The 22321-nt window shown below is 43.2% G+C and overlaps 1 protein-coding gene and 1 long non-coding RNA gene across 2 annotated transcripts in view; one reads left to right on the top strand and one right to left on the bottom strand.

Moving 5' to 3' along the window:
• Positions 1-22321, bottom strand: part of LOC139557359 (AMP deaminase 1-like) — a 28607-nt gene that overhangs the window by 4621 nt on the left and 1665 nt on the right. Inside the window, exons 4-6 of the mRNA XM_071372074.1 lie at positions 15403-15568; positions 14319-14541; positions 12610-12739 (exon numbers count right to left, since the gene is read on the bottom strand). Coding sequence (XP_071228175.1) covers positions 12610-12739; positions 14319-14541; positions 15403-15568 — 519 coding nt within the window. The remainder of the gene's footprint in view (positions 1-12609; positions 12740-14318; positions 14542-15402; positions 15569-22321) is intronic.
• LOC139557360 (uncharacterized) lies at positions 5767-8643 on the top strand. The gene is made up of 3 exons (XR_011671371.1): positions 5767-5984; positions 8097-8156; positions 8533-8643. It is a non-coding gene; the product is annotated as an uncharacterized lncRNA (long non-coding RNA).

Below are 22321 nucleotides of genomic sequence, written 5' to 3'. Positions count from 1 at the left end.
GACCCATCTACACACAATACCCCATAATGACCATGTTTTTAGAAATGTTAGCACATTTATTGGAAAGGAAATCACATTTACGTAAGTATTCACACCCCTTTGTATATGACACTCCAATTTTCATTGATCGTCCTTGAGATGTCACTACAACTTGATTGGAGTCCACCTGTGGCAAATTCAATTGTTAGGGCATGATTTAGAAAGAAACACACCTGTCTATATAAGGTTCCACAGTTGACAGTACATGTTGGAGCAGAAACTATACAATGAAGTCCACAGAACTGTCCGTAGAGCATATATCTGGGGAAGGGTATAAAATAATTTCTATAGTGTTGAAAGTTTCCAAGAGCACAGTGGTCTTCATCATTGGGAAATTTAACAAATATGGAACTACCCAGACTCTGCCTAGAGCTGGCCATCTGACCAAACTGAGCAACCAGGCAAGAAGGACCTTGGTCAGGGAGTAGGGCTGTGGCGGTCATGAAATTTTGTCAGCCGGTGATTTTCAAGCAAATAACGGCTGCACTCACAGTAATTGACCGCTAATTAACAAACACATTTCGCATCTCCTAGCTTTCACGCATAGTCTACAAGCCACAAATGCAGACCTTTGGAACATCTACATTTTAAAAAGTATAATAAATCCATGTAATATAGCCTACACCATCACAATACATACATAATTTATTTTAGACAGGTCCAAAAAACATATGAAGAAAATGTAATCTATTTCAGAAGAACAGAATAGCATACTCTGTTGTCCTTATGTTAGGCCATGATCTGGCAATACCATATGGCTGTGGACTACACTAGTTCATTTAGCAGACAAGATTTGCTTTGAATTCTGTGGCATTTTATAGTATGAAGAATACAATTGAACATAGCTGAATAAACTAAAAGGATATTTTGTCCCAAGGATTAGAGGGAGAATTATAACAATTTAAAATGTGCAATATTTACATTAGTCAATGTAGACCATGAGAGAGAAATATAGTGCCTTCAGAAAGTATTCATACCCCTTGACTTATTCCACATTTTGTTGTTATTCCACAACCCTTTGGCACATTCTGTGTTGAGAAGTTAAAGAAACAGGTCCTCCTATTCGCTTAATTTGGAGTTACTTTTGGTCATGTAGTGTATGTGGACACCTGCTCATCGAACATCTCATTTGGTCCCCTCTTTGCTGCTATAACAGCCTCTACTCTTCTGGGAAGGCTTTCCACTAGATGTTGGAACATTGCTGCGGGTACTTGCTTCCATTCAGCCACAAGCGCATTAGTGAGATCAGGCACTGATGTGGGGTGATTAGGCTTGGCTCGCAGTCGGCATTCCAAATAATCCCAAAGGTGTTCGATGGAGTTGAGGTCAGAGCTCTGTGCAGGCCAGTTACGTTCTTCCACACCAATCTTGACAAACCATTTCTGCATGGACCTCACTTTGTGCACGGGGGCATTGTCATGCTGATACAGGAAAGGCCTTCCCCAAACTGTTGCCACAAAGTTGCCACATTATTCCATATGTGTTAATTCATAGTTGTACAATGTAGAAAATAGTAAAAATAAAGAAAAACCCTTGAATGAGTAGATGTGTCCAAACTTCTGAATGGTACTGTACATCTGCATGTTATTTCTGGAACAGTATCTTCTAAATCAAAGAGGAATACGTGAAGCAAGAATATGTCAGCTACATGAAGTAGCTAAAAGAAAACATTCAATGTAGCCAAAGATTATAGGGTCCAGTAGGAAACACTTGTCAACCCTTTGATTCCTACCCTGTCACAATAACGCCTACCTGGCATTTTAATTTGTTGTCATGTCAAACTGTATTCAAAGTGCACACTATATTGCAACCATAGAATTTGAATAATTCTTCTATTTCCAGTTCACCCAAGTGTTTTGCTCTAAATCACAAGTCAAATCGCAATTGCAACATTTGGTTAAATTAATGAAATCCCTTAGAATGTATGTGTTGCCACCCTAAGATCATGCACTACTTATAAAGCAAATGTTTTTCTTTTATTATTCAAAACATAAAATAACGTCATACAGTCTTTTTCTTTGAACACCGTGAAACATGAAAAACAAAAACAGCCCCAGACCACAATTCCTCATCCACCAAACTTTACAGTTGGCACTATGCATTGGGGCAGGTAGCGTTCTCCTGGCATCCGCCAAACCCAGATTTGTCCATCAGTCTTCCAGATGGTGAAGTGTGATTCATCACTCCAGAGAACGCGTTTCAACTACTCCAGAGTCCAATGGCAGCGAGCTTTACACCACACCAGCCGACGCTTGGCATTGCGCAAGGTGATCTTAGGCTTATGTGCGCCTGCTCGGCCATGGAAACCTATTTCATGAAGCTCCCGACAAACAGTTATTGTGCTGAGATTTCTCCCAGAGGCAGTTTGGAACTCGGTAATGAGTGTTGCAACCGAGGACAGACGCTTTTTACATACTACGCACTTCAGTGGTACTACGCACTTCATTCTGTGAGCTTGTGTAGCCTATCACTTGCGGCTGAGCCGTTGTTGCTCCTAGATGTTTTCACTTCCCAATAACAGCACTTACAGTTGACCGGGGCAGCTCTAGTAGGGCCGAAATTTGACCAACTGACTTGTCGAAAAGGTGGCATCCTATGAATACAGAATGGCGCCGGAGGGGATGGCTACTGTTTTACGGGCTCCTAACCAATTGTGATATTTTGTGTGTTTTTTCACGTTTGTAACTTATTTTGTATATAATATTTCTGCCACCACACTAAGACCGCACTCAACGAGCTGTATAAGGCCATAAGCAAACAAGAAAATGTTCATCCAGCGGCGACGCTACCAGTGGCAGGGGACTTTAATGCAGGAAAACTTACATCCATTTTACCTCATTTCTACCAGCATGTAACATGTGCAATCAGAGGGGGGAAAAAATCCTAGACCACCTTTACTCCACACACAGAGACGCATACAAAGCTCTCCCTCACCCTCCATTTGGCAAATCTGACCATAATTCTGTTAAAATAATTCTGCAGAACTAAAGCAGGAAGTACCAGTGACTCGCTCAATACGGAAGTGGTCAGATGACACAGATGTTAACCTACAGGACTGTTTTGCTAGCGCAGACTAGAATATGTTCCGAGATTCATCCAATGGCATTGAGGAGTATACCACAGTCATCGGCTTCATCAATAAGTGCATCAATGACATCATCCCCACAGTGACCACAGTACATACCCCAACCAGAAACCATGGATTACAGGCAACATACGCACTGAGCTAAAGGTTTGAACTGCCGCTTTCAAGGAGTGGGACTCTAACCTGGATGCTTATAAGAAATCCCGCGAACCATCAAACAGGCAAAGCGTAAATACAGGACTAAGATTGAATCCTACTACACTGACTCTGATGCTCGTCGGATGTGTCAGGGCTTGCAAACTATTACGGACTACAAAGGGAAGCCCAACCGCGAGCTGCCCAGTAAACCTAGCCTGCCAGACGAGCTAAATTACTCCTATGAGCTCGCTTCGAAGCAAGCAACACTGAAGCATGCATGAAAGCACCTGCTGTTCCGGACCTCTGTGTGATCCTGCTCTCCGTGACCGATGTAAGTAAGACGTTTAAACAGGTCAACATTCACAAGGCCGCATGGCCAGACGGTTTACCAGGACATGTACTGGCAAGTGTCTTCACTGACCTTTTCAACCTGTCCCTGACCGAGTCTGTAATACCTACATGTTTCAAGAAGACCACCATAGCCCCTGTGCACAAGAACGCCAAGGTAACCTGCCTAAATGACTACCGACCCGTAGCACTCATGTCTGTAGCCATGAAGTGCTTTGAAAGGTTGGTCATGGCTCACGTCAACATTATCATCCCAGAAACCCTAGACCTACTCCAATTCGCATACCGCCCAACAGATCCACAGATGATGCAATCTCTATTGCACTCCACACTGCCCTTTCCCACCTGGACAAAAGGAATACCTACATGAGAATGCTGTTCATTGACTACAGCTCAGCGTTCAACACCATAGTGCCTTCAAAGCTCATTACTAAGCTAAGGACCTTGGGACTAAACATCTCCCTCTGCAACTGGATCCTGGACTTCCTGACGGGCCACCCCAAGTGCTAAGTGTAGACAACAACAGATCTGCCTCGCTAATCCTCAACATGGGGGCCCCTAAGGGGTGCGTGCTTAGTCCCCTCCTGTACTCCCTGTTCACCAACTACTGCATCACTAAGCACGACTCCAACACCATCATTAAGTTTGTCGATGATCTCTGAGGCAGCCTATAGGGAGGAGGACAGAGACCTGGCAGTGTGGTCCCAGGACAACATCCTCTCCCTCAACGTGATCAAGACAAAGGAGATGATCGTGGACTACAGGAAAAGAAGGGCAGAACACGCACCCATCCACATCAACGGGGCTGTAGTGTAGCAGGTTGAGAGCTTCAAAATCCTTGGTGTCCACATCACCAACAAACTATCATGGTTCAAACACACCAAGACAGTCATCAAGAGGGCATGACAACACCTATTCCCCCTCAGGAGACTGAAAAGATTTGGCATGGATCCTCAGATCCTCAAAAAGTTCTACAGCTGCACCATCGAGAGCATCCTGACCATTTGTATCACCGCCTGGTACGGCAACTGCTTGGCATCCGACCGCAAGGCGCTACAGAGGGTAGTGTGTACAGACCAGTCCATCACTGGGGCCAAGCTTCCTGCCATCCAGGACCTCTATACCAGGCGGTGTCAGAGGAAGGCCCTACAAATTGTCAAAGACTCCAGCCACCCTAGTCATAGACTGTTCTCTCTGCTACCGCACTGCAAGCGGTACCGGAGCGCCAAGTCTAGATCCAAAAGGCTCCTTAACAGCTTCTACCCCCAAGCCATAAGACTGCTGAACAGTTACTCAAATGGCTACCCATACTATTTGCATTGACCCCCCTTCTTTTAACGCTTGACTAAGCTGTTTTCTCGCACATTGACTCGGTACCGGTACCCCTTGTATATATCCTTGTTTATTTAGTAAATATTTTCTTGACTCTTATTTTCCTTAATACTGCATTGTTGGTTAAGTGCTTGTAAGTAAGCTTTTAACAGTAAGGTCTAACTTAACAGAGCTTGAGAAACTCCCCAAATCCAGATGTGAAAAGCTGATTCAGACATACCCAAGACGACTCAAAGCTGTAATTGCCGCCAAAGGTGCTTCTACAAAGTATTCACTCAGGTGTGTGACATCTGTATTTCAATTTTTATAAATTAACAAAATTTCATTTGTATTTTTTTTACTTTGTCATTATGTGGTATTATTGTATCCATTTTAAGTTCAGGCTGTAACAACAAAATGTGGAATTCCTCAAGGGGTATGAATACTTTCTGAAGGCACTCTATTTGCAGTGCCACTGCTTTCTAACTATTCAAGCTAGGAACTCCAAACGAACTTCAGGGGGATGGAAACACTTCATAAATGTATAGATTCTTTCATTCCTCCATCCTTTAATCAGTTTAAATTGGCATACATTTGCATATTAGAACAAATGCCACAACTCTGTAACCGTATAAGCTACAGTGGTGGAAAAAGCACTCATGTCACGACTTCCGCCGAAGTTGGTGCCTCTCCTTGTTTGGGCGGCGTTCGGCGGTCGTCGTCACCAGCTTTCTAGCTGCCACCGATCCATGTTTCTGTTGTCCATTTGTTATGTCTTGAGTGTACACACCTGGTTCCCATTAAGTTATTATTATTTCCCTATTTAACCCTGGTTCCCATTATGTTTTGTGCGTGATTATTCCTGGTTTGTGTTAGTCGTGTGTGTTAGGTTTGTTATCCCTGCGTGGATTATTTAGGCTGATTTATTTTTCAGAGTAAAGTACGTTATTTTACTCAGTTCTGTGTCCTGCGCTTGACTCCATCCTCACCTCTGCACAACTGACATATGACAACTCAATTGTCATACTTGAGTAAAATTAAAGATAATTTAATAGAAAATGACGTAAGTACATTTTGGTTTTAAATATACTTAAGTATCAAAAGTAAATGGAATTACTAAAATATACTCAATTATCAAAAGTAAAAGTATAAATCATTTCAAATCCCTTATATAAAGCAAACCAGAGCACTATTTTCTTGTTCTTTTTTAATTTACGGATAGCCAGGGGCACACTTGAACACTCAGACATAATTTACAAATGAAGCATTTGTGTTTAGTGAGTCCGCCAGATCAGAAGCAGTAGGGATGACCATTGATGTTCTCTTGATAAGTACGTGAATTTGACTATTTTCCTGTCAAAATGTCACAAGTACTTTTGGGTGTCAGGGAAAATGTACGGAGTAAAACGTATATTATTATCTTTAGGAATGTAGTGAAGTAAATGTTGGCAAAAATATAAATAGTAAAGTACATATACTCCAAAAAACGAATTCAGTAGTACTTTAATATGCTTTACACCACTGATAAGCTATAAAAACAAAAACAACTTTAGAACGGACAGACTGCTCCAACTTAGATTGCTTGAGAAAATATTTATGATAGCGTTTATACTTAAACAATATTTAAATGAGCTCCAAATACATTTCAATGGCAATAACAGGGCCATAGACTTAGATGGGGGACATTTGGCCGTGCTACGCCTCTTTCACCATTTAAAATATCAACTCCAAACCAACATTGTCTGACCCTACTTAGATTGCATTAAACAACTTTTTGATACTATTCATACTTTTTGAACAATAACCATTTAAAATGTGTGTACATTAACATGGGTTTGAATGAGAACCATAGGAATACAGATGTTGCTATTCAAAATGGTCCTGCTCCTTTGCCAATTTAGCTATAAGACCAACTTTAAAACGCTCAGGCTATCCTAACTTAAAACCTTTATAAACTAGAATTAAATACATTTACGTGAAATAACTCACCAACAGTAACTCTTGAACCGTTAAAGCTAGAGACCGACTTGCTCGTGGGGGAGTGCCAATTGGCTGTCTCCGGCCATCCCTCCAGAAATATACCTTCTGCTCCTTGTAGTCCGCAATACCACGCTCAAACTTTTTCCGCTTGTTTGTCTTTGTCTCCTTCGCAAGTTTGTCAATGCTCTACCCAGCACCAAATGTATTGTGGACCTGGCTGAACTGGTACTAACCTCCAACTATTTTCTCTTCAGAGGAAACTTTTTCCTCCAGACCAAAGGGACAGCGATGGGGAGCTATGGCTCCTAATTATGCTAACCTATATCTAGGAATGTTTAAAAAACAGGTGGTGCTGAATCCAGACCTTAACCATTTTCTCTCAAATATTCTCCTAATTCTGAGATTTGGATGACATTTTCGTGATCTATACTGTCACCCAGGAAGAACTTTTGGAATTCCATCCTTACCTAAACTCTATGACCACCTTCACTTCACCATTATCTATGACCTATCACAAATCAGTTTTCTTGATGTGATGGTTATTAAGGACAAAACCTCCCTCTCTACGGATCTCTATAGGAAACCTACGGACAGGAATAACCTCCTTAGAGGTGACAGCTTTCATCCACGTCCACTTATTAAAAGTCTCCCTATAAATCAATTCAGTCGTATCAGAATAATATGCAGCTCTGATGCTTCTCATCAGAAACAGACCACGGAAAAGGGGATACAAAAGACAATTGGGTAAAACATGCCAATAATCGTTTTGAAGGTCTAACACAGTTGGAAAGCCTTCAACCAAAAGTCAAAGAAAAATCATGCCTTACCCAATATTCAACATTGGGGAAGGCATTTAAGGACATTATCAGGAAGTACTGGTACATTATTGATACTGACCCATAATTGAAACCCATTTTTAAATATCCCCCACATATCGTTTTTAAAAGACCCCCAAACGTGAGAGATACTGTGGTTAAATCTGATTACCCACCAGAGAAAAGGGAAACTTTTTTGGACAAGGTTCGGGAGGGTAATTAAAAATGTGGCCAACGTGCTCAATGCAGCTTTACGTACAAATGCAACTAATTTACCCACCCCCGCACAGGACAAAGATTTAAGATCAAGGGCCTGATTACCTGCATGTCCACCAATGTTATTTACATGTTGAAATGTCCTTGTGGTCTGTCTTACATAGGGAAAACCCGCAGAAGCCTTAAGACACGGATCAGTGAGCACCGCAGCAATACATGGACAGGTGAGACAACACATCTGGTTGCTGCTCATTTTGTACAAGCTAAACATCCTATTAGTTCTCTGAGATACAGTGGAATAGAAATGGTCAAGATGTCACGCAAGGGAGGGGACATTAAGAGGAAACTTCTTCAAAGGGAATCTTTCTGGATCCACAGGCTCAACACACTCTCCTCTTGGCCTTAATGAGGAGTTTGACTTGAAACCATTTTTATAGTTTCAATATAATGTCTAAATAGTTTAAATTCTAATTGAATATTGTATGTATATTACTGTAAATATTGATCAAATTCCCTGTGTATGATCATATATTGTGATACATTGAATGTTAATATTGTGAAACTATGTTATCAATTACAAAAATGAACCTCCTGTTTCAGGAAGTGATGTCACTGAGTACTGCCCTTATATTTAGGACCTCCCACCAGGGATATGGATGCCTGATGAAGACCTGTCAAAACATTGTTAATAAATATCACCTGGGAGCATGAGCAGCAGTGTGCGGCGTTGTCCTTTCTGTTTTCCGTGAATGAGAATATGTACATATAAATAGAGGGATGAGCGATGGCCGAGTGGCATAGGCAAGGTGCAATAGATGTCATAAAATACAGTATATACATATGATATGAGTAATGTAAGATATGTAAACATTATTAAAGTTGCATTGTTTAAAGTGACTAGTGATCCATTTATTAAAGTGGCCAGTAATTGGGTCTCAATGTAGGCAGCAGCCTCTCTGAGTTAGTGATTGATGTTCAGCAGTCTGATGGCCTTGAGAGAGGTGTTTTTCAGTCTCTCAGTCCCAGCTTTGATGCACCTGTACTGACATCGCCTTCTGGATGGTAGTAGTGTGAACAGGCAGTGGCTCGGGTGGTTGTTATCCTTGATGATCTTTTTGGCCTTCCTGTGACATCGGGTGGTGTAGGTGTCCTGGAGGGCAGGTAGTTTGCCCCCGGTGATCCGTTGTGCAGACCTCACTATCCTCTGGAGAGCTTTATGGTTGTGGGTGGAGCAGTTGCCGTACCAGGCGGTGATACAGCCCAACAGGATGCTCTCGATTGTGCATCTGTAAAAGTTTGTTTTTGGTGACAAGCCAAATTTCTTCAGCCTCCTGAGGTTGAAGATGCGCTGCTGCGCCTTCTTCACCACGCTGTCTGTGTGGGTGGACCATTTCAGTTTGTCCGTGATGTGTACGCCGAGGAACTTAAAACTTTCCATCCTCTCCACTACTGTCCCGTCGATGTGGATAGGGCGCTGCTCCCTCTGCTGTTTCCTGAAGTCCACGATCATCTCCTTTGTTTTGTTGACATTGAGTTTGAGGTTATTTTCCTGACACCACACTCCGAGGGCCCTCACCTCCTCCCTGTAGGCCGTCTCGTCGTTGTTGGTAATCAAGCCTACTACTGTAGTGTCGTCTGCAAACTTGATGATTGAGTTGGAGGCGTGCATGGCCACGCAGTCATGGGTGAACAGGGAGTACAGGAGAGGGCTGAGAACGCACCCTTGTGGGGCCCCAGTGTTGAGGATCAGCGGGGTGGAGATGTTGTTACCTAGCCTCACCACCTGGGGGCGGCCCGTTAGGAGGTCCAGGACCCAGTTGCACAGGGCAGGGTCAAGACCCAGGGTCTCGAGCTTAATGACGAGTTTGGAGGGTACTATGGTGTTAAATGCTGAGCTGTAGTCGATGAACAGCATTCTTACATAGGTATTCCTCTTGTCCAGATGAGTTAGGGCAGTGTGATTGCGATTGCGTCGTCTGTGGACCTATTGGGGCGGTAAGCAAATTGGAGTGGGTCTAGGGTGTCAGGTAGGGTGGAGGTGCTATGGTCCTTGACTAGTCTCTCAAAGCACTTCATGATGACAGAAGTGAGTGCTACGGGGCGGTAGTCATTTAGCTCAGTTACCTTAGCATTCTTGGGAACAGGAACAATGGTGGCCCTCTTGAAGCATGTGGGAATAGCAGACTGGGATAAGGTTTGATTGAATATGTCCGTAAACACACCAGCCAGCTGGTCTTCGCATGCTCTGAGGACGCAGCTGGGGATGCCGTCTGGGCCTGCAGCCTTGCGAGGGTTAACATGTTTAAATGTTTTACTCACGTTGGCTGCAGTGAAGGAGAGCCAGCAGGTTTTGGTAGCGGTATTGTCAGTATTGTCCTCAAAGCGAGCAAAGAAGTTGTTTAGTTTGTCTGGGAGCAAGACATCGTGGTCCGCAACCGGGCTGGTTTCTCTTTTGTAGTCTGTGATTGACTGTAGACCCTGCCACATACCTCTCTTGTCTGAGCCGTTGAATTGTGACTTTACTTTGTCTCTATACTGACGCTTAGCTTGTTTGATTGCCTTGCGGAGGGAATAGCTACACTGTTTGTATTCGGTCATGTTTGCCACCTTGCCCTGATTAAAAGCAGTGGGTCGCGCTTTCAGTTTTGCGCGAATGCTGCCATCAATCCACGGTTTCTGGTTGGGGAATGTTTTAATAGACGCTGTGGGTACATCATCACTGATGCACTCGCTAATAAACTCGCTCACCGAATCAGCGTATTCATCAATGTTGTTTTTCAACGCTATACGTAACATATCCCAGTCCACGTGATCGAAGCAATCTTGAAGTGTGGCATCCGATTGGTCGGCCCAGCGTTGAACAGACCTGAGCATCGGTGCTTCCTGTTTTAGTTTCTGTCTATAGGCTGGGAGCAACAAAATGGAGTCGTGGTCATGTTTTCCGAAAGGAGGGCGGGGGAGGGCCATATATGCATCGCGGAAGTAACAATAACAATGATCCAGGGTTTTGCCAGCCCGGGTCGCGCAATCGATATGCTGATAACATTTAGGGAGCCTTGTTTTCAGATTAGCCTTGTTAAAATCCCCAGCTACAATAAATGCAGCCTCAGGATATGTGGTTTCCAATTTACATAGTCAGCACTTATAATGCACGTGTGGCCAACTTCTGGAAAATAAGTACATTTGCTTACTGGGTAGTTATTATGAGTTTTCTTTGTGGTGTACTGACCGTGCTGGAACAACGAGACGCATCACCCTTGAAAAAGAATATTGCAGTTTTGAAACTGCAGTACAAATGCAGTAACTGCAGTCAACTGTGGTATTTTGGATGCAGTACTTGCAGAATAACAGCAGTGTGCTGCAGTTGAACTGCAGTTATACTGCATTCTAACTGCAGTTATACGGCAGTGTGCTGCAGTTATACTGCACTCTGACAGCAATTTCTTTCAGGGCAGCTGACTCTGTGTGGTCTGCAAACATCAAAGTGCATGCCCATGAGTCTCAGATGGTATTTTTGTGTCTCAAATGGTATGTGTACGCGCAACCTGTAGACTTTTGTTGATCTCCTGAGTCATTATCTTTGTTCCAGGGCGTCAGTATGCTATGCTCATACCAGTCGGCGCACTAGCTCTGGTCCAGGGCGTTATGCTAACCACTGTTTCTTGTGCAGCTAGCTAGTACACACTAGCTAAGCTAACTAGTACTGACTAGCTAGGTAGAACACACTAGCTTGCTAGTACCTAGCTTCTAATTATAAATGTAATACCAGTACCCATACTGTTGATGGCGGTAAGACACCATCCAATTTGGCACCATTCAACATCCTGTATAATCTCATATGTCTCACAGCATCTGTGGCGTGAGAAGGTATCTGCTGGAGCCAGAGCCTAAAGTGAACAACAGGGGGAGCGGAGCACACATTTGCTATTAGGGCGCAGAAGCAGAAGTCCAACCCTGGTTGTAGGAAGTTAAGCAAGTCTATTCTAGTAATAAAGTATTATTTTATCTAAAGCCATTCACAAATATAAGGTATTTGTTGAAAGGAGAGACTTTATTTTGTCATTTTGTCATAGCCGTCATTTTTATAAATGAAATGAAACTAGTGTAACAGGGTGAAGATTGTCCGTTACAAGCAGTTAGTTTGAGTGTTGCTATCATGTTAAATGTGCTCTGTGATTGACTGTCTAGGGCCCTGTTTTTGTGCAGAAATGGAGGAACTGTGCTTTTACCGGTATTTCCAGCATTATCCCCTAGTTGCTGTAGGTAGAAAATCCTAGGAAATATTCTGTAATTGACACAAGCTGTCTCCAATCAATCAATGTCTGGTTGTGCGTGTGTGTGTTTGGCAGGGGGATCGCCTGAGCCATGGGAGGCGTACCTCTACGAATCTTAATCGCACAAAACCTATTTGGAAGGGAATCCTATTTGTAGATCAGTGATTATACAACTCACTTTGCTCAAACTGATCCTATGTGTCAATTAGGGGCAGTTAAAGGGGAGAGTCAATGAAACCAACCATGGAAGTATACTGTAGAAAATTTGAGGGGTAATCCTGACCGGGACTCGACCAGGGTCCAGCGACTGTCAAGCCAACATCTTAAGAGGTCTTAAAAGGCTAATAACAGGCTAATAAGATAGGCTAATGCTAATATGTTTTGTAAGGCGGTAGCTATCTACCTTCCTGCAGTTGTAGAAGTCCCTGTGGGGGTTCAGCTTCAGCTCCTTCATCTCCTCCATCTCGTTCAGCATCTCATGCACATTGAACTTGGACATGAGGAACTTCAGACGACGGTGAGTGTACGTCTTACTGCCACCCAGGAGAGACAAAAAGGACAAGCAAACGTCATGTGGAACTTAGAAAGTTGTAAGACATTTCATGGTGTAATATGTAGTCCATATGTTGGACTATTTGTTCCAGACCAGCACTAAGGCTGTGTTTACACAGGCAGCCCAATTCTGATCTTTCACCCAATTATTGGCAAAAGAGCTGATCTGATTAGTCAAAAGACCAATTAGTGGGGGGAAAAAATCAAAATTGGTCTGCCTGTGTAAACGCAGCCTATCTCACTTGATTCAAATTATCATAGTGCTAAATTTAGATCAGAATTAGTTGAATCAGGTGTGTTAGAGCAGGGTTGGTTCAAAAGCCAGTACATACTGTAAATACCAGTGGCGAAAAAAGTACTCAATTCTCATACTTGAGTAAAAGTAAAGATAGCTTAATAGAAAATGACTCAAGTAAAAGTCACCCAGTAAAATACTACTTAAGTAAAAGTCTAAAAGTATTTGGTTTTAAATAAGTAAATGTAGTTGCTAAAATATACTTAAGTATCAAAAGTAAAAGTAAAAATCCTTTATAATAGGCCAAACAGACAGCATAATTTTCTTGTATTTTTATTTACGGATAGCCAGGCTCACACTCCAACACTCCGACATATTTTAAAAACAAAGCATTTGTGTTTAGTGAGTCCGCCATATCAGAGGCAGTAGGGATGACCAGGGATGTTCTCTTGATAAGTGTGCAAATTTGACAATTTTCTGTCCTGCTAAGCATTCAAAATGTAATGAGTACTTTTGGGTGTCAGGGAAAATGTATGGAGTAAAAAGTACATAATTTTCTTTAGGAATGTAGTGAAGTGAAAGTAAAAGTTGTAAAAAATATGATAGTAAAGAAAAGTACAGTATTTTTACTTAAGTACTTTACACCATTGGTAAATACATACTGCTGTGACTTGACTGCGTTGGAGTTGATCTCCCGTCGTGAAGTAGCTACAGAATTGTTAATGGGATATGTGATGCTCCATACCCATTACAGCTTGGCTAATGGAAAGCCTTGCAAGGAATTTTTCAAATAACCTGTTCTTGGCAATACTTTATTTTGTTCTTGATTCAGTAAAAAGTGTATCTTATAAATGTCAGTGTCCAGTTGGTTCTCCAAAACCAGAGAATTTTCAGAAAGATATTAAATCCACGGTTTGCACCGAGTGGGGATTTCCCTCGCCATTTTAGCTTCCAGAGATCTTGCATTTCCCAACATCTTTGCAGGAACTAGTTGTTTCTATGAGATGCAGCCACAGCCACGCGTAGAAGTAGATGAGAGCGAGTTACACAGTGTGACCAAAACAAAGATCTACACACATCCAAGAGGCATTTCTCACTCTATCCAAAACGTGGATTTAATATCTTTCTGAATATTCTCTGTTTTTTGGAGAACCACCTGCAACTGGACAGACATTTATAAAATACACTTTTTACTGAATCAAGAACGAAGAAAGTATGGCCAATTAAAATTCCTTTCGAGGCTTTCCATTAGCCAAGCTGTAACGGGTATAGGGTATCACATATTCCGTTAACAATCCTGTAGCTAGTCATGCAGTAAGACTCACGTTGGGCCCTGTGCAATCAGAGCGATGAGGAAGTTCATGTCGTCGATGAAGGTGATGTAGTCAGGGGCAGGCATGTTCTCTATGGGTTTGTGTTGGTCGGCCGCTGCCGCATCTTTGTATGTATAAATGACACCGTCCTTCATACGGGCTACCCAGCTCAGGTTCTCAGGCAAGCACTTGGTGTTGAAGGGGTCTTCGCCCTTCTTGGGTGGCGATGTGAAGACTGGCAAACAAAATGTTAGCTGTTAGACACTTTCTTGGCAGTAATCAGTGGCGGATTTAGGTATAGGCGACATGGGCAGCATGTTACCGGGGGCGGCACGGGGTGCCCCCACAATTTTATTTTGAATGGTGACATTTGCGCAATCGGTTTTATATCGCTCATTTGCACGTCACGTCAATGATATCATGTCACCGTGTGGGACTGTGGGTCAATTAACCTTGGTCGGAGTAGGCGCCCTGATTCTAGTTTTTGAGCTTGGCAGGCTACTACCGGGGAAGGTCTCCCACTCAGAAGTACGAGATGGGGAGGGGGCGGGGGTAGGTTGACCTCAGGTCTCCCCACTGGAAGCCCGAGGTAGGGGGAGTGAGGAAATCTATCAAATAGCGCACCTCTAACTTTGTACAGTACTAATGCAATTAGTAAAAATCAGTCACACTTCGAAATGCTACCAAATAAACCACAATTCATTCATATTGTGAATATACAGTTTCACTTTGTTGCATTTTTTTCTGGTTTGTGCGAAATCGTTAATAATAATATAAAACCAGTCTGCACACCACCAAGGTGAATTGTTTTAGTCTTGACTCTTGGTTGACAGTGTTGGGGGATGGGTAATGTATTGATGCTCGAGTGACAAATCAACAAAAATTTGTTTCTATTTGTCTTTGTTACTTATTTTTGATATTAATGAGTCTTATTTTTGTATATATTTTTATATTTATATAGGGGGGGGTTCGGCCAGGGAGCCATACAAGCTAGAACCACCACTGGCAGTAATAGTCTGTCACGAGAAACTACTGCATGCGTATCCCAGACATGCCCTCTCGATTACGTTCAAACTTGTCAGCCTAGTCTGCATACCTGGTTGCACTGTGTGTTCAGGCTTAAACGGCTCTCCCTCAATTTCCCTCAGGTACTGGGATGAGGTGAGGGGGAAGCGCTGGAAGGCCAGCCTCATGTACTTCTCTCTGATGGTTAGAGCACGGTAAATGCCCTTACAGGACAGCTCAAAGTCGTCCATGGTCACCTAAGAGTAGAGAGGGGAATGATATTAAGGGCCCTGTTCCAATGCATTGCTCCATCCCTCCGTTCCTTGAAGTAATCACTGATCTAACAAAAATGGATAATTGTCAGCAAGTTATCGGTCGTTCACAATGGACCAAATGATTATGTAATATTCATAAGTGGATTATGTAGTAGTGCTTAAATTGGGAAAGTGAGCAACAAGCAGTTTGATAAGCAAGCCCCACCTCCTCCTGATGATTTCTCTCTGTAAATGTCAGAGCCACATTACTGAAATTTAAACCCAGACGACCTTTGCTGGGTTCTTATTTTCCAGTCTAGAGGGATCTATTTATGTGAGGAGATTTCTCTACAGGAGGTCAATGACACAGACCCAGAGACATATACTAGCCATAACGGTCAAGTTCACACCCAGGGCCATGGGCAGCCATGCTACTCCTCCAACATCCAGCTCAGTTTAACCCGTCAATAAGGACACTGCTCCACAACATGTAAACAGGGTCAACGAGACTTCATTCTGCTGCTATTTGAGGAGAGAGGGAGGTGGAGACATACGGTACCAGTCAAAAGTTTGGACACACCTACTCATTCCAGGGGTTTTCTTTATTTTTACTATTTTCTACATTGTAGAATAATAATGAAGACATCAAAGCTCAGGGATGGAACAACTTTTGAGCATCTGAACTTATTGTTGTTTGTGGGGGAAAGGGGTTGAGTGTGTGTGTGTGTCCCACATCTGTTGCTAGGGGGTAAGGATGTTAGGGACAATATAGGATGAATCACCATAATTGTTTGCAAAAATAATAATTGCTTGCTAAATATGTAATTTTTTGCAATGGCAATCCTGGTTATAGGTAACAATCCTTTGCATGAACTGTCTACATTATTACGCATATTATTTTGTTAATTATGGAAATTTAAATATTTTAGATATATTTTTTAATAGCTATATATAATGCAAATCGAAGTGAGGACGATGGAAAAGCTTTGGCGGTTGATCTGCTTCTGTTCTGTGGGTGGCACTGTGTGCTTTTTTCGAAGGATGGGTCCAGGTCTCTCAGGGCCCTGGGATACGGGGGAACGGGGGTGGTCTGCCGGTCACTAGGATGACAACCCAAATTGGGATGGGGAGGGGTTTTAGAGGGTGGAATAGTTGGGAACAATTGGAGGTTTACTTAGTAGAATGCAAATATCATGGAATAGCTATATGGACACTCAATCACTATGGTATTTTTAATGGTGAGTTTACAAACATACAGTAACAGTCAACATTTTGGACACACCTACTCATTCCAGGGTTTTTCTTTATTTTTACTTTTTTCTACATTGTAGAATAATAGTGAGAAAATCTAAACTACGAAATAACACATATGGAATCATGTAGTAAGCAAAAAATTCAAAATATATATTCATATTTGCGATTCTTCAAAGTAGCCACCCTTTGCCGTGATGACAGCTCTGTACACTCTTAGCATTCTCTCAACCAGCTTCATGAGGTAGTCACCTGGAATGCATTTCAGTTAACAGTTGTGCCTTAAGTTCATTTGTGGAAGTCTTTCCTTCTTAATGCGTTTGAGCCAATCAGTTGTGTTGTGACAAGGTAGGGATGGTAAATAGAAGATAGCCCTATTTGGTAAAAGACCAAGTCCATATTATGACAAGAACAGCTCAAATAATCAAAGCGAAACAATAGTCCATCATTACTTTAAGACGTGAAGGTCAGTCAATTCTGAACATTTCAAGAACTTTTAAAGCTTCTTCAAGTGCAGTCGCAAAAACCATTAACCGCTGTGATAAAACTGGCTCTCATGAGGACCGCCACAGGAAAGGAAGACCCAAAATTACATCTGCTGCAGAGGATACGTTCATTAGAGTTAACTGCACCTCAGATTGCATCCCAAATAAATGCTTCACAGAGTTCAAGTAACAAACACATCTCAACATCAACTGTTCAGAGGAGACTGCGTGAATCAGGCCTTCATAGTCAAATTGCTGCAAAGAAACCACAACTACAGGACACCAATAAGAAGAAGAGACTTGCTTGGGCAAAGAAACACAAGCAATGGACATTGTACCGGTGGAAATCTGTCCTTTAGTCTGATGAGTCCAAATTTGAGGTTTTTGGTTCCAACCGCCAGGTGAGATGCAGATTAGGTGAACGGATGATCTCTGCATGTGTGGTTCCCACTATGAAGTACAGAGGAGGAGTTGTGATGGTGTGGAGATGCTTTGCTTGTGACACTGTCTGTGATTTATTTAGAATTCAAGGCACACTTAACCAGAATGGCTACCACAGCATTCTGCAGCGATATGCAATCCCATCTGGTTTGGGTTTAGTGGGACTATCATTTGTTGTTCAACAAGACAATGACCCAACACACTTCCAGGCTTTGTAAGGACTATTTGACCAAGAAGGAGAGTGATGGAGTGCTGCATCAGATGACCTGGCCTCCACAATCACCCAACCTCAACCCAATTGAGATGGTTTGGGATGAGTTGGACCACAGAGTGAAGGAAAAGCAGCCAACAAGTGATCAGCATATGTGGGAACTCCTTCAAGACTGTTGGAAAAGCATTCTTCATGAAGCTGGTTGAGAGAATGCCAAGAGTGTGCAAAGTTGTCATCAAGGCATGGCATGGCTACTTTGAGGAATCTAAAATATATTTTGATTTGTTTAAAAACAAATGGGTTACTACATGATTCCATATGTGTTATTTCATAGTTTTGATGTCTTTACTAATATTCTACAATGTAGAAAATAGTACAAATTAAGAAAATCCTTGAATGAGTAGGTGTGTCCAAACTTTTGAGCTGTACTGTACATGTGTTATTGTGTACATGTGTACATAATATAGAGCTGGAGGGATTTTCAATGCACCGGCAGAACAGAGAAGCTACGTCTGGTAAGACGAGGGGTGGTGGTGTGTGTCTTTTGTCAATAACAGCTGGTGGTCTAATATTAAAGTAGTCTCGAGGTATTGCTCGCCTGAGGTAGAGTACCTTATGATAAGCTGTAGACCACACTATCTACCAAAAGAGTTCTCATCTATATTATTCGTAGCTGTCTATTTACCACCACAAACCGATGCTGGCACTAAGAGCACACTCAACCCACTCTATAAGGCCATTAGCAAACAAGAAAATGTTCACCCAGAAGCGCCGCTCCTAGTGCCTGGGGACTTTAATACAGGCAAACTTAAATCAGCTTTACCAAATTTTTACCAGCATGTCACATGTTTAAACAGAGGGAAAAAAACTCTAGACCACCTTTACTCCACACACAGAGTTGCATACAAAACTCTCCCCCGCCCTCCATTTGGCAAATCCGACCACAATGCTATCCTCCTGATTCCTGCTTACAAGCAAAAACTAAAGCAGGAAGTACCAGTGACTCGATCAATACTGAAGTGGTCAGATGGCGCTGGACTGGACTGGAATATGTTCCGGGATTCATCCAATGGCATTGAGGAGTATACCACCTCAGTCATCGGCTTCATCAATAAGTGCATCGACGACGTCATCCCCACAGTAACCGTACGTACATATCAGAAGCCATGGATTACAGGCAACATCAGCATCAAACTAAAGGCTAGAGCTGCCGCTTTCAAGGAGCAGGACACTAATCTAGACGCATATAAGAAATCCCGCTATGCCCTCAGACGAACCATCAAACAAGCAAAGCGTCAAAACAGGATTAAGATTGAATCCTACTACACCAGCCCTGACGCTCGTTGGATGTGGCAGGGCTTAAACTATTAAGGACTACAAAGGGAAACCCAGACGTGAGCTTCCCAGTGACGCGAGCCTACCAGATGAGCTAAATGCCTTTCATGCTTGCTTTGAGGCAAGCAATACTGAAGCATGCACAAGAGCACCAGCTGTTCTGGATGACTGTGTGATAACTCTCTTGATAGCCGATGTGGTCAAGACCTTTAAACAGGACAACATTCACAAAGCCGTGGGGCCTGATGCATTACCAGGACGTGTACTCAAAGAATGCGCGGACCAACTGGCAAGTGTACATTTTCAACCTCTCCCTGACTGAGTCTGTAATACCTACATGTTTCAAGCAGACCACCATAGTCCCTGTGCCCAAGGAAGCAAAGGTAACCTGCCTAAATGATTACCGCCCCGTAGCACTCACTTCGGTAGCCATGAAGTGCTTTGAAAGGCTGGTCATGGCTCACATCAACAGCATCCTCCCGGATAGCCTAGACCCACTCCAATTTGCATACCGCCCCAACAGATCCACAGATGACACAATCTCAATCGCACTCCACACTGCCCTTTCCCACCTGGACAAAAGGAACACCTACAGTGGGGAGAACAAGTATTTGATACACTGACAATTTTGCAGGTTTTCCTACTTACAAAGCATGTAGAGGTCTGTAATTTTTATCATAGGTACACTTCAACTGTGAGAGAAGGAATCTAAAACAAAAATCCAGAAAATCACATTGTATGATTTTTAAGTAATTAATTTGCATTTTATTGCATGACATAAGTATTTGATACATCAGAAAAGCAGAACTGAATATTTGGTACAGAAACCTTAGTTTGCAATTACAGAGATCATACGTTTCCTGTAGTTCTTGACCAGGTTTGCAAACACTGCAGCAGGGATTTTGGCCCACTCCTCCATACAGACCTTCTCCAGATCCTTCAGGTTTCGGGGCTGTCGCTGGGCAATACGGACTTTCGGCTCCCTCCAAAGATTTTCTATTGGGTTCAGGTCTGGAGACTGGCTAGGCCACTCCAGGACCTTGAGATGCTTCTTACGGAGCCACTCCTTAGTTGCCCTGGCTGTGTGTTTCGGGTCGTTGTCATGCTGGAAGACCCAGCCACGACCCATCTTCAATGCTCTTACTGAGGGAAGGAGGTTGTTGGTCAAGATCTCGCGATACATGGCCCCATCCATCCTCCCCTCAATACGGTGCAGTCGTCCTGTCCCCTTTGCAGAAAAGCATCCCCAAAGAATGATGTTTCCACCTCCATGCTTCACGGTTGGGATGGTGTTCTTGGGGTTGTACTCATCCTTCTATTCCTCCAAACACGGCGAGTGGAGTTTAGAGCAAAAAGCTCTATTTTTGTCTCATCAGACCACATGACCTTCTCCCATTCCTCCTCTGGATCATCCAGATGGTCATTGGCAAACTTCAGACGGGCCTGGACATGCGCTGGCTTGAGCAGGGGGACCTTGCGTGCGCTGCAGGATTTTAATCCATGACGGCGTAGTGTGTTACTAATGGTTTTCTTTGAGACTGTGGTCCCAGCTCTCTTCAGGTCATTGACCAGGTCCTGCCGTGTAGTTCTGGGCTGATCCCTCACATTCCTCATGATCATTGATGCCCCACGAGGTGAGATCTTGCATGGAGCCCCAGACCGAGGGTGATTGACCGTCATCTTGAACTTCTTCCATTTTCTAATAATTGCGCCAACAGTTGTTTCCTTCTCACCAAGCTGCTTGCCTATTGTCCTGTAGCCCATCCCAGCCTTGTGCAGGTCTACAATTTTATCCCTGATGTCCTTACACAGCTCTCTGGTCTTGGCCATTGTGGAGAGGTTGGAATCTGTTTGATTGTGTGTGGACAGGTGTCTTTTATACAGGTAACGAGTTCAAACAGGTGCAGTTAATACAGGTAATGAGTGGAGAACAGGAGGGCTTCTTAAAGAAAAACTAACAGGTCTGTGAGAGCCGGAATTCTTACTGGTTGGTAGGTGATCAAATACTTATGTCATGCAATAAAATGCAAATTAATTATTTAAAAATCATACAATGTGATTTTCTGGATTTTTGTTTTAGATTCCGTCTCTCACAGTTGAAGTGTACCTATGATAAAAATTACAGACCTCTACATGCTTTGTAAGTAGGAAAACCTGCAAAATCGGCAGTGTATCAAATACTTGTTCTCCCCACTGTATGTGAGAATGCTGTTAATTGACTACAGCTCAGCTCAGCTCAACACCATAGTGCCCACAAAGATCATCACTAAGCTAAGGACCCTGGGACTAAACACCTCCCTCTGCAACTGGATCCTGGATTTCCTGACAGGCCGCCCCCAGGTGGTAAGAGTAGGCAACAACACGTCTGCCACCCTGATCCTCAACACAGGGTCCCCTCAGAGGTGCGTACTTAGTCCCCTCCTGTACTCCCTGTTCACCCACGACTGCATGGCCAAACACGACTCCAACACCATTATTAAGTTTGCTGACGACACAATAGTGGTAGGCCTCACCGACAAAGATGAGACAGCTTACAGGGAGGAGGTCAGAGAACTGACAGTGTGGTACCAGGACAACAAACTCTCCCTCAATGTGAGCAAGACAAAGGAGCTGATCGTGGACTACAGGAAAAGGCGGGCCGAACAGGCCCCCATTTAACATCAACGGGGGTGTAGTGGAGTTAAAGTTCCTTGGTGTCCACATCACCAACGATCTGTCACGGTCCAAACACACCAAGACGGGGCATGACAATACCTTTTCCCCCTCAGGAGACTGAAAAGATTTGGCATGGGTCCCCAGATCCTCAAAGTTCTACAGCTGCACCATCGGTTGCATCACCGCCTGGTATTGCATCTGACCGTAAGGCACTATAGAGGGCAGTGCATACAGCCCAGTCCATCACTGGGGCCAAGCTTCCTGCAAACCAGGACCTATATAATAGGCGGTGTCAGAGGAAAGCCCATAAAATTATCAAAGACTCCAGTCACCCATGTCATAGACTGTTTTCTCTGCTACCGCACGGCAAGCGGTACC

The sequence above is a fragment of the Salvelinus alpinus genome, chromosome 28 (assembly GCF_045679555.1).
Source record: "Salvelinus alpinus chromosome 28, SLU_Salpinus.1, whole genome shotgun sequence".
Taxonomy (NCBI): domain Eukaryota; kingdom Metazoa; phylum Chordata; class Actinopteri; order Salmoniformes; family Salmonidae; genus Salvelinus; species Salvelinus alpinus.
This window is presented reverse-complemented; position numbering and strand designations above follow the sequence as displayed.